Consider the following 14035-nt stretch of genomic DNA (forward strand, 5'->3'; position numbering starts at 1 on the left):
ATAGATGACTATAAAAAATTTAACATAAGCTAGTTATTTATATAACATAATAACAAAATTTATCAATTTAATATTTAGAACTATTTTGTTCATGATTAAGGTTCGAAATTCATTTTTTTCTATTACTTATATCTTAAATGGAAAATGTGAGTGGCATTTACAGTTGCCATTCAAACTTATCACATACTAGAGGTCCGCCCCGGCTTCGCTCGTGGTACATATTTCGCAATAAAAGGTAGCCTATGTCCTTTCTCGGATATCAAAATATCTCCATACCAAATTTCATGCAAATTGGTTCAGTAGTTTAGGCGTGATTGAGTAACAGACAGAGTTACTTTCGCATTTATAATATTAGTATGGATGTAAGCCCACTATTACCACAACTACGAGAATCTTCTTCAAATATTATCAATTAAGCAAATGTAAAGCATCTATCAGTATAAATTAGTTTATAATTCTATAGGCTTGTCCTTTTTTTTATTTAAAATACACCATATAAATTATTATTATACAGTGTGTCCGGACATGACATACCGATATTTGAAGGGGCTATTCTTCAGGTATTTTTATCGACAATTCAACCCCTCTACTGTCCCCTACCTCACCCCCCTCAAAATGGCAAACCTATCAATTCGGATAGTGAATTTATGAAAATTGTAATAACATCGAAAGTGAGTGTCACAAAATACTAAATTTGGTTTTATTTGCACAATAACAAGTTATTCTAGGGACCACTAAACAAATTTAATTGATAAGAGTGATGAAACATACTTTAAAAAATTCGAAAACCATTTTGAGGGGGGTGAGGTAGGGGACTGTAGAGGGGTTGAATTGTCGATAAAAATACCTGGAGAATAGCCCCTTCAAATATCGGTATGTCATGTCCGGACACACTGTATAGAAAACCTCATGAAGGTAAATTCTGACAAAAGACAAGAGCAATAATACAACAGACTGGGTATAAAAAATAATTTATTGTAAAAAATTAAGTAGATAATCACAATTGAATCTATACATATATTACTCTGTTTTCATTTCTCGGTGAATGTGTGAAACTATTGCAAGAGCGCCTCCAGGAATAAATCTAATAAAGTTATCTGCTGTTAGCGGCCCCAAAGCGTACATTCCTTTTGGCGCGTTTAAAATTTCGTGAGTACTTTTGTCTATGGACACTGGATTTGATCTTCCGTCAACTGGCTTTTTCGGATCGATGCCATAGCCTAGTCCATTGCTATACGGATTTGTCGGTTGACATTGACAGCTCTTTTCCCGCCTCGAATTTGAATATGGAATGATTTCGCATTTGCATTCTCGAACGGCCAGTCCGTTTTCAGCCCTCGTGTCGCACGTACACGTGTCCCGTCTGTTACAGTCTGGCTCCGCGCATTTTGTGTCCATATTGCCATTTATTTCTGTATAATTCAAGTATCGCGATTTGCAGCTCTGTATGCTTTGTCCAACAACCGATTTGAGGTAGTGCCAGTGGTTTCTGAGGAAGCATTGTTTTTGATTTTCGTCAATTTTCTTTTCGCCGCATTTGCATTTTTTCATGTCAATGTTGTTAAGGTCGAAGTTGGTTTGGAGGAAGAATAGGTCGGGTTTAGAGCCAATGAGTACTGCAATGAGGGTTACTGTTAGTTCAATTGTTTTATTTGTGACAAGATCGAGTAATTTGACTCGTTTGAGGCGGATTGTGTTGTCTTCTAATTCTTCTGCTATTTTGAGTGGTTGTTCTTGTTCCGGGAGCGGGGTCACTTCTAGTATGATGTGGTGTGGGTAGGGTGTGTAGTTCGGGTAGTTGCCAGATGGACCGTCGCACATCATTTTGTAGATCTGTAAAGAGAAAACATAATTTGAAACTTATTTCGTAATTATTATTTAAAAAACCTATCTTTACGTTTTTAATAATTATTAGATTTCGCAGAGTATCTACATGATTTGTATGAAATGCCAATTGCTACATATTGTATCTATAAATGAAAACTAGCATACAGATAACTTTTATTTCCTTTTCATAAATTAAATTTGAACATATAAAAAAAAGATGGCAACAATTTATTTATTTAGCAAGCGCACCGTGTTTGCCGCTCACGTCAAACTCGACCAGTAGCGTCGACTTGTAGTGACATAACAACCGGCGATATAGTTATATCGTGGGATCCTATTTGCCTGACAAGGTAGAGGGATCACACCTTACTACCAACGAACTTCCCAATAACACTCACCTGGCAATAGTCCGGGTATGCAGGAGCCAATTTCGCCAGTGAAGGTGCGGGTTCCCAGTGAGAGATTACCTTACGCACCTCACAAGTCATAAAACTCACCTGGCAGTAATCCGGGTATGGTCCAGGAGCTAATTTCGCAAGTGAAGGTGCGGGTTCCCTGTGCAGGTGCCTCACGGGCAGACCGGCCGCACGCAGCAGCCGCACCGCGTCCGCTGCGCTCACGCCGGACCCCACCACGAGGGTTGACTTGTAGGTGTCGGGGTAGGCGCCTAGAAGAAAAAAAAACACGTTTACATAAGATAAAGTCATGAAATTATTTTGTACTAGATTTCCGCCCGCGGCTTCGCCCGCGTTTTCAAAGGAAAACCCGCATAATTCCCGTTCCCGTGGGATTTCCGGGATAAAACCTATCCTATGTGTTAATCCAAGTTACCCTCTATATGTGTGCTAAATTTCATTTTAATCGGTTCAGTAGTTTTTACGTGAAAGAGTAACAATCATCCATACATCCATACTTACAAACTTTCGCCTTTATAATAGTATTAAGATTAAGATTTACGGATTACGTGAGTGTCAATTACGAGACAGGGTATGCGCCTGTATAGCAGGAAAATCTAGTTAAAAACGACGCGGACGCTTTGATTGGGTAAATTTATGAAATTATTCTATAGTGGCCGACCTTTGATAAATGTACAAAGTATAAATTTAAATTATATTCGGTCAAAATCAAGTCTAAATGAGTCGGTTACATACAAACATACAGGTGAAGCTAATTGACAAAAAATCATTAATACGAACTGAGAATCAATTTAAAAAAATGTTAATGCTATAAAATTAAAATGCCCTCTCCACACTATCGAGCCAATCGTACTGGGATTTGGAAGATTACAAAGCAAATTTTAATAAAACTAAACAAAAAACACGATAACTTTTTAATTTTTAAGCCACCAACAACCAAATTAAAACTACCCTCCAAAACAATAAAATTAAAACTACCCTCAAAACATTCCCACACTTACCGCTAGCCAACAAATGCGCAGCCCTCTCCACGCTAGCCAGCGAGTGTGTAGCGTGCTCTGACACGTGTGTTGGCAACACATTCGGTCTGTCATTCGCACCACAAGCCACTACTACACGACGACAGAGGTAGCGGAACCCGCGGCCTTCGGTTTTGTCGTACCTGGAATAGAGTGGTTGTTAAGTATGGAGAAAGTTTTCTATATGAACGGTGCTTTTTTTTCGAATAAAATCAGAATTAAACAAAGTTACCATTCAAATTACATTTATTTATTAATACAATATTATAGCGATATAAAATACATTCTGGGTGTTCAAATATTTAAATAGAAATAAATTAAATTAAACTAATTGTGTTCGTGTTTGTGTCCCAATAAAGGTTATTACAAATTCGATTGAAATGTAGATAAATAGAACTCACCCAGAGACCCAAAAGGCGCCATTCCGTGGACACGCAGCGCTGCACGGCGCGGCTGTAGCACGGGCCGGTGTAACGCTTAGCACTACTACATTACAGCGAAAGTACCTCTGGAAGCAATAAAATAACATATAGAAACGCAATTTCTGTAAAAAAGGGGCATAAAAAGCATATATAATATAAAAATTATCTCTATTTTTCTTTTTTATGTTGAAATATCTAAAGAAAAAAAAAACAGAAAAAAGTTGCAATACACACTGGCCGGTTTTAAATTATATTCACACCCATAGAAAAAAGTAAAATTCAAAAAAAGAACGCACCTGCAACCCGCACGCCACCACATACCGGCGGCAGTACGCTGCAACCGCTCGCGCGCTCAGTCGCTCTGCAGCCGCCGCCGGGAGCGGAGGTAGCCACAACCACGCGCCCGGCGATAACGTGCGCACGTGTGACGGAAACGTCGGCCACGCACCACCGGGCGGCCCCCGACCTAGCACCACGTGGTCTATCTGAAATCAGTAGATTAACTTTTATGTTTGGAAACATTGAGTTACATGTACTACGTACTAGAGAGGACATCGCTACTACACTTTTTTTAACACGAGTTAGAGTCATGTTAATAATACCTCAATGTTTGGAAATGGAAAAATAAACATGATAACAAATTTAGGTGTGTGATATCGATATGAAATCAGACGACACGCAAGAAACATTAAAGATGATAAATGCATCACACACCGATCGACTGATAGAGAAGAATGCTGCTTGAGAATTTAGGGTGATAATAATCAGTAAACATCGTACAAAGTTCTGTTACATTTTTTTGTGATAACAATCGAATTGACTATAATTTTCCAATTAAACATCAAAAAATAATGAATTCTATGATGCCTTAAATTGCAATGCGATTTATATTATTAAGGAATACAGGCTATAGGTAACTGAGTGCAATATATTACAATTAGTAAATATTTACCAATAATTGAAACAAAATGCATAAATCCTTTATATTCCATCTTTTCCGTCTCGAAGGACCAATATCTTAAAGGATACTATGAGAACAAAAGTAATATACCTCTTTCTCTACATCGTATCGCCACTCAATAAGCGAATCAGCTTGCAGTCCTACATCTGCACATGGCCTGAGGAGATTGTCCATCTGAAAAAGTTAATTTGTTTATGAAACAATTGTTAAAATTCATCAGGTTTAAGCACAAAGTTTTTGTATATCAGGTTTAAGTGTTTTACTAATTACACAGCTAATAATAAGTTTTTTATGGCCCTGACTTCATTAAAAACTGCTGAATGCGTCGTTCGCACGGTTGGGAATGTGGTAGTGGTTTTACTATGTTAGAATTTAAGTTTTCGAAATCCTACTACTATTATAAAGGCGAAAGTTTGTAAGTACGGATGTTTGTAACTCTTTCACGTAAAAACTACTGAACCGATTACAATGAAATTTAGCACACATATAGAGGGTAACTTGGATTAACACATAGGATAGGTTTTATCCCGGAAATCCCACGGGAACGGGAACTATGCGAGTTTTTCTTTGAAAACGCGGGCGAAGCCGCGTGCGGAAATCTAGTAATAAATAATTACATCATATTGTTAGACTCAAACTCTGGTCTGCATAGTGCAGACACTCGTTGTAATAAGTTTACTTTTAATTAAATTTGTTTTTTTATGTGGAAATTATCCTTCTTTAATATAACAGATATGGATAACCAACATCAATGTCTATTAAATATGGTATGGGGATACTTATAGATAGTATATTTGAATAAATATGGTCAAGTATATATCCTCCACCACTCATTTAGAAAATGAAGTGTATAAAAAACATAGAAGATGAATTAATGTATTCCACATTTACATTTACATTAAAAAATCGCTATTATTCGTATACATTATTATTTCCCTGTTAAAAATTAAAATACAATCCATTAGACTATTTTGAGAATCTATTATTATAATACCTGTATAACTAGAATGAATCCAGATGGTTCCATCGAAGTGACCTCAAAGTTAGAAAACTGTATCAATAATCATTTGAAATAGCGTTACAGACCTTGCGATTTTTTTTTATTAATTCTCTCAGGGTTATCAATATAACGTTGATAGATTTATTAGAAAAATACCAAGGCTACTTATTGTATAATTATGTTTTCAATACTCTATTATAGTTAATGATTGATCGGTTTTTATGGTTTGACCAAGTTCATCAAGGTTGTTGAAATTGTACAAATATATGACAAAAATTTGTAAGATTTATTTTAGCAGTAGATAATTATAGTATTTGCTTTAAGTAATTCTGTATTAACTCAGGAAATAACATATTCTGTTAATAAAATCAACTGTTAATGATTTTTCACTGAATTACAACTTTGCATTTTTTTTTAATTTAAGTAATTATTTTTGTTCATGTGATGATTTTTTTCGTGCAAATGCATAATTTTCAGGTGCATAGGTCTTATTAATTATTATGTTCATGTAAATACGTTTAAAAGGAGAATATCAAGGGTTCAATTTTCTCAAATCATCTCCGTGGGAACTGGGAAGCGTTATAAGTTATAACTCAGTACTCAACTAATACATATTAGCCTAACAACCAATAAAAACATAATTTATATAAAAACTGCAACAGCAAAGTCATGCTGCGACCGGTTTCTTTACATCACGATTCACGTCATTACTTATTATAATATATTTTTTATAAGAATTGATATTGACCTCCTATATTGAACGACCTTTGACATAATAATTTGTTTAAAGATTATGTAAATGTATGTCAATTAAGATTAGGATCGATTCTGCGCCATTTTGTGACGTCACAGGTATTAATATGTAATACATAGCTGATTTACATAGCTGATTTAGGAATAACGTTTTATATTAACGTGTTTTAAGTTAAATTCGATGTAAGAAAGAAAGAATCAGGAAAAATAAAATAAACCATTATTAAAATTAAAAAAAAAACAATTTAGAAGACGAAATTTGAGGTCTTTGACTTTTCAACTTGAACATAGACGATAGCTGTCTACGGACGATAGACTATATACGATAGACGTCTATTGATAACATTAGCTGTCAAATTACGCGCGTTCACGTTTTTTTTCGTCTATTAAAAACGCAATATTTATGGAGGGATAACAATTTCAATTTTAACTATCATTACCTAGTATTTGATAAAAAAAATAAAGAAACCAAACGATCTTGCGCCGTTTTATAATTTTCCACTATAAATGTAGTATCTTTATCGATATTTTTTATTGAAGCTCGATATTTCATCGCTTGACCGGTCAAACCATGAGATAGCATTATCATTTTATCAAGCGCGGTTAAGTGGTTTGTACTAAAATGTTATTAATAAAAACATGTTACAAGTAATACATGAAAATAAGTTTTTCTTTCGGTGAACATTATTAGTCGAGTTGAGTATTTTTTGGTAGAGGAAAATCTTTGGAAACTAAGATTCTTTTTGTTTGAGGGCAGGAAGGCTTATCAAAAACTTATTCGTGAAGAAGAAAAGGGATAGGTAAAATGGGTGTGAAATGCAAATAATTATTTTTTAAACTGATTTTTAATACGTCTAGGTACTAAATGATCCAATACGAAGATATTATATACAACAATAGTAATCCTAATAAGAAACATTTAATTATACAGTAGGTACTAAATATATCTCTAATTAAATTAATTAATTAATATTCATCCTTGGTTCAATCGCCTAAATGTATTTGCGTATCTACTAACTAATTAAACCAATTTACTTAAGAGACAAAGAAAATAATTGCAAAAAATTAAATAAGAATTTTCATTTTGAGTTACACATGTTTTTATTTTGTTAATGAATGAATTAATATTCATTTAGGCTCATATTGAAATGTGAAATAATTCTAACAGGGATGTTTACATAACAACGTGAAACTGATTTTGAAGTGAAAGTTCTTTAGGCGTGTTGAGAGTAAAATTTCAAGGTCATGGCAATACCGTCACGTCATGGAGTAAGGCGACGATTTTGGTATCTTTGAATCTTGCCAAAGAAGTTTCACTTCCGACACGTGTGCTGCGCTCACGCGCTCTTTTTTACAATTTTAGTTACAAAAAAATTACGGCATTGAAATAAGGCATGGAAATGACACTTATTAAGAAGGAAACATTTCTATATACAATGATATAATAGCAAATAAAGTCGCTTCAACTTCTTTGTAAAAATCTTAAAGATCAAGATAAAAATAACCATAAAATTTATAAGAATTGTCGCACGTACTTTTAACATAAAATGATACTTTATTACACAATTACATGTGGAATTCTAGTGTATTATTTTGTCTTATGCCAGAATACTCGAAGGATCTCTATAAAAATCACTACGTATAAAACAAATGCTGAGTTTACCCCGTGGTTTATGGAGAAAATATTTGTTTTTATAAAAATCCGAAGTTTAAATGAAAAAATATTATTTTGGTATTCATATTACGAGCATTGTGCGTTAGCTAGTGGTGTAGGTTAAGCAACTTATAGCGCGGTTCGCCTATGGATGGGTAATCATTGATAATTTTGAAACGATTAATCCTTAAGACAATTTAAATGTAAATGGATTTATACGCGAATAATTTTTAACACTCCATAAAGCGATCATTCAACTAACTTCAATTAAAATTCTAACGTAAAAACAAATAGTATATGACAAAAAAATAGTAATAAAATTGTGTAATATTATATAACAAATAGAACTATGTATTAATAAAACGAGTTATACCAAAAAACAACTATAACTACTTAAAAAGTCTACAATAAAAAATGCAAATAATAATATGTTTCCTTATCCGAAAAACTTGTTCGACCGGCCAGTGCAGGCCATACGGCATGATGAAGCCCAGCCCACTCAATCTAGAGGTCATTATTTTAGTATAATTAAGGCTCAATGACCTAAGATACCTTCCTTATCTTGTAACTATGCAGATTAACGAATAGTGTTAATTTTTTTAATTACGTTAAGATAACAATAAAAAAAGAGTTAATTTTTTTAATTATGACACGTTAAGATAATAAAAAAAAATAATGAGCTTTTACCACAATCATGAAAAGATAATATGACTTTCATAAATAAACAGAATGTAGAATTGATTTTCGTAGATTTAAATTCGCGGTAATTAATTTAATAAATGTTTTTATGGGCGGATGTACAGATCGAAATTATAAAGGTAAGTACAGGTTACACGTTCGTAATTGCAAGGAGAGAAAGCCAAATTTTTTAAAGCTACCTGAATCGAAACATTAACATAGTTGTTCTTGCTTTTTTCATGTTTTTAAGTATGTAATTACAATTTCATCTTGCTATCTCCAAGGCTTACATCGGCCCTTTTATATGAAAAGGTACCTTAAACCTTCCAACATATTAGCGATATTCATTTCAGAACAAATCATTTTTGGATAACGAAGTAGACTGATAGAGAGACAGAATTACTTTGTTATTAAAAATATACCGTATACGTATTGAGAGTAGTATCTTCAACACATTTCAGCGTGTATCAAGGACTCTACTGGACCCTGGTAAAACAGGGTTTAAAATAATATTAGTTTTGGTATTGTTATTTATCAAAGTTCTAAACCAGCAAACGTTATTTAAGTGTCTTACAGATTTCAGCATGTAGCATCACCCTAGTTAAACAGGTATTATAAATAATATCAGTTTTAAAATTATTCTGTAGGTAGGTAGGACTTACCAACAAAGGAATTGGATTCTGGCTCCTCCCCTCCAGACCTTCGGCCAGCTCTAATAGATCTGTCTCGTATAGATTCTGTCCTGGAGGTAAGTTTGTGAGTCTGGAAATAACAAAGGTATAATTATTTGTTATCTTCAGAGATATAATATTCTAGGTCTGATGTGAGTTAACTTGCTAATAAACAAGTAAAGATCGTGCAGACAATTTACCTTTGAAAATCATGCTAATTCATAAGATAAGGTAAGATCTGGGTAAAGTTCTCAGAAAGGCTAGTTTTATTGCTTCGTTTCGTTCGGTTGTTTAATTTTTGCTTCATTCACAGAAATTTATATACAGGAGAAAATTTTGAATAAATTGGACCAATTTCCAATTAAATAACAATATTTTTTGTATAAGAAGAATTGCTACGAAAAAAACAAAACGCCCCCATATTCTACAGCCATTACTCGTAAAAAGATTACAGAATCCAGTCCACGTATCAATGCTTTAAAATCATACCTGGCTTTTAGCATCTCATCAATTGGCAAGTCTTCTGGAACCTCCTTCAAGTATGGCACGTTGCCTGCCAGCATGAATGACGTCACCATACCGCTTGGTCCGTTTCCTGAAAGAATATCGATAGATTAATTATTATGGAATTTGATAGAAGGTTCCTCAGAATGTTCCAAAGTGATAGGAGTATTCTATGAAGCGATAATATCTGAAGTAGGTTTTGAAATAGATACATTAAAGATTACTGACGTATCTTAATCTATAGTTATTTTGATGGCTATCATATGAAAAGTAAATGACTTCATTAATTTACAAATAAGTTGCTCCGGGGCTTGGCAAAAATAATGACTGATTATAAATGGATTAATAACAATTGAAGTCAGCATAGATAAATATGCAACTTTAAAATACTTAAAACAGAAAGAGCATAACAATTTCTGTCGTCATAGCGGAATTATTGGCTTAAATGGATAAAGCTTTGTTACTTTGAATAAATCTAACAACTCCGATTTAATAGCTTCTTAAGCATCTTTTTGTTCTTTCCAACTTTTAGACTCTGAATTAGAGATTTTTATAATTTTGGCCTCAGAATTGATACTTTTACAATCACTGTTACAATCGCTGAAGTTTTTAATATAGCGGACAAAATCGTGGGAAACATATTTTCCATGTTTTCCATAATTATCTTTATCAATCTACACGTAAGTGATATCAAGTAATATTATATCCTGATAGTGTATCAGAATACATGTGTCGTAATTATTGTTATGCAATATTTTCCATAAGCCTGTTTGTTTTGATTTCGGCATTTTATGTTTATGCATTCTTTCTTTTGTTTTTGTACTGTACCTTCTATACTGACCGGTTGGCTTATTTCTGCCTTCCAAGCCAGAGATCGTGGGTTCGATTCTCACCCAAGGCAAATATTTGTGTGATGAACATAGATGTTTGCTGTGTCTGGGTGTTTATTACCTATATAAGTATTTATTTAAAGTTATATACGTATATGTATGTTTATCAGCCATCTGGTTTCCATAGCACAAGCGAAAGCTTAGCATGGGATCAGATTGTGTCGTGTAAAAAAAATGTTTTAACGTATATAAAACGAAATTAATAACACTTATGCTACTACTATGGCATATTTAACTGAGTGTTAACATCGACATCACTGATAACATTAATCAGTACCATCTAACAGACACCAGCTATCAATTGCGTATCTGTATTTTGGTCCAGATTATTTTTGTGTGGGTGTGTTTTATATTTTTAAAAGTCTTGAGATGTTGCGGGATAGTAAACAATCATCGCCGTTTATGAGAATCCGCAGCAAATGCGTAAATAGGGTGGGTAAATTTTGCGTATTTTGAAGTACATACATACAACTTCAAATAACTATCGATATAGAGATATTTCAAGAAACTTCTAGATCCCATCAAAAACATCCTGTAAAAAACCCAAGTCTCGCAGCTCAGTCTTTCTATCGGTCAATTAAGGAAAGCTGGCATGTTCACAGTACTCACACTTATGCAATTTCACTTACAGTATGTTCAAAAATAAATGCGACTCTAGTTTCATTTTAGACTTGAATTGTAAAATGGGTGCGTTGTAGATAAATATATGCAAATATAATTATGAAAGCTCTCATAATTTACCGGTAAAATTATAATTTAAAAGTAAATCAAATGATGAAGTTAATTATTTATTCTAATAATAATCAATTGGATAAAAGTATTAATAATTATTCAATTATCAAATAATAATTAAATTTCAGGTCATAAAAACAATACAAATAACACGTGCGCTCACTCCCAACATACACCAGGGCCAATCCCTTCCAAAATGATAAAAACCTAAAAAAAATAGTAGTAGGATGAAACCCATTAGAAAAGGAGGAGAATGTGATAAAAATTAAAGGAAAAATAAATTACAGACAATCCGAGTTCGGGAAGTGGCAGGGGGGGAGCTTTTAAGGCTAAAAAATGGTTTCTCTTGATTTCCAACAAAACTACAAGTCGTATGGAAAAAAGTTCAATGGCAAAGTTGTAGGTAATAAAAAGTACAAAAGTTGTACTTTTGTATTAACAATTTTTTCACATAACCTCAAAATTTAGGTGAAATATTCAAAAAACCAAGTTATTGGTTTTTTATTTCTTTTTCAAAAAAAAAATTTTTTCTACTATATTTGGTGAAAAGTTACCTTATTGTGTCTCAAATACACTGTAATTTATTTGATTGAAAATATTTATTTTTTCGCCTTATTTCAACTTAATACCAAAAAAACAACCTAATTTTCAATCGAAAATTCTGACGTCGAAATATCAGCTTTTTACAAAAAGTTTGGGGGCTTTTTGTTCGTTGAAATATCTACTTTCTAATGGTCTAAAATATAATATACATTACCATTGTAAATTTACTCAGAAAATGCATACAAACAGTGTGATAATGAGCTTTTTTGGCAATGGCAAATTTCTCAAACGACCTGAAATGTTTTTATCGACATCATTTTGTTTATGTACATACTGTCAAATGTTAGCTGTGGTATCGTTACTTTGATCAGATGAATTTTTTCTTTTGAAATGTTACCGAAAAGCCGATACAAGAGAAAATATAGAGTTCGAGAAGTGTGCCTGATTTAGTAAAAGCTCATTATCACACTGTTATTGGTAAAAATGCCGATTTTAGTCAAAATTTATATTTTTCTAACAAGATCCTTATCATCCAAATTTCCACCTTGGTGAGAAAAATTGACATTTCTAATGAAAATGAACAAAAAATTAAATGATTTTATTAAATACTGTAAAATAGTCTATAATTCTTCCATTTACTGTATCACAAAATTCTTCATAGATTTTTAGATATTCGTACTACACCAATTACATCACCCTGTATTTATAAACAATTGCAAAATATGACACATACATAGGCCGGGAGATACTGACACAAAATTTCGGGTCATTTGTAACAGAATGGCGGTTCTACAGAGGTCTTATTACGCAATGACTAAAAGAAAAATGATGGTCAGAACGCTGGTACCGGCGGACTAGTCGCGTAGGCGTTAGTCGAACTCGTCGGATAAATAGCGAAAGTCAAACGATTTGTAACACAAAAATTTTAGAATTTACCGATAGCCCATAAAAAAGATGTAGGCGGTAGTGTCATGCCATACTTTTCCGGTGTAACTTACAGCCCCCCATACCGACGCGATGCGTTGATTTAAAAAAAAAACAATTCAACCATTTGTACCAGGCTAACTTTTGCACAGGTAATCATCATCGTGCAGACATTTACGAAAATCGCCATGCCATACTTTTCGGACGATTCCAAATGGCCACCATACCGCCGAAAATCTGCAAAAAAAAAATTTTTTTTCTCCAAACAATTTGTACCAGTATTGCATTTGGATTTTTGGAGAGTATTTGATAAAATGTGACCATTATTATATTTGCCATACTTCTAGTAGGGGGAAAAAGTGCTGCCATACTTGAAAAATTAATTTATTCGTCACGTTTCAAAAATACGACTGTACAATACGTAAAATAATTTTTTACAGTATGGGATCATTATATTCTGTTTGTTTGTATACAATTGTACCTAAAAAAAATATCGCAGAATGCAAACATGGGGCGGATGATTGTAAGACTTAAGCCAAGACGTAAAAAAAAATGAAAAGAATTGGCGATTTGTACCAGTACGGCATTTTTGGAAAGTATATGATGCAACGTGACCATTATTATATTTGCCATACTTTTAAGAGGGAAAAATTAGTGCCATACTGCTACAAATCGTTCAAACTACGAATAAAATCTTACAATAAGAATAAAAAAAAAATAGAAATCAATTACAATACAATCTTATACACATTCTTCACCTCCCACAGGTATGGCATTATCACACTTCTATTTATAATCATTCAGGAGTTGTTGAAAAAAAAATGTAGGGTGGTACAAATCGTTCGGCGAGAAAAAAAAATTAAAAAATTTGCAGATTTTCCGCGGTATGGCGACCATTTGGAATCGTCCGAAAAGTATGGCATGGCGATTTTAGTAAATGGCTGCACGACGATGGTTACCTGTGCAAAAGTTAGCCCGGTACAAATGGTTGAATTGTTTTTTTTAAATCAACGCATTCACGTCGGTATGGCGGACTGTAAG

General features: G+C 33.3%; 2 protein-coding genes across 4 annotated transcripts in view; both read right to left on the bottom strand.

Moving 5' to 3' along the window:
- The window catches only part of LOC149477526 (kxDL motif-containing protein CG10681), a 128138-nt gene that overhangs the window by 77473 nt on the left and 36630 nt on the right, over positions 1–14035 (bottom strand). The gene's annotated exons all lie outside the window — the stretch shown is intronic.
- Positions 962–14035, bottom strand: part of LOC149477534 (oxidative stress-induced growth inhibitor 1-like) — a 45101-nt gene continuing 32027 nt past the window's right edge. For all 3 annotated transcript variants that reach the window (XM_089710918.1, XM_089710920.1, XM_089710919.1), the window contains exons 3-10: positions 9891–9996; positions 9393–9492; positions 4736–4819; positions 3981–4169; positions 3664–3770; positions 3245–3405; positions 2325–2494; positions 962–1833 (exon numbers count right to left, since the gene is read on the bottom strand). In XM_089710918.1, the coding sequence (XP_089567044.1) occupies positions 1021–1833; positions 2325–2494; positions 3245–3405; positions 3664–3770; positions 3981–4169; positions 4736–4819; positions 9393–9492; positions 9891–9996 (1730 nt within the window). In that variant the 3' untranslated portion in view covers positions 962–1020. The remainder of the gene's footprint in view (positions 1834–2324; positions 2495–3244; positions 3406–3663; positions 3771–3980; positions 4170–4735; positions 4820–9392; positions 9493–9890; positions 9997–14035) is intronic.

This window comes from Colias philodice, chromosome 25, assembly GCF_061535455.1.
Source record: "Colias philodice isolate Cphi_HAF_F1 chromosome 25, ilColPhil1 Martin Lab GWU primary, whole genome shotgun sequence".
Classification (NCBI taxonomy): domain Eukaryota; kingdom Metazoa; phylum Arthropoda; class Insecta; order Lepidoptera; family Pieridae; genus Colias; species Colias philodice.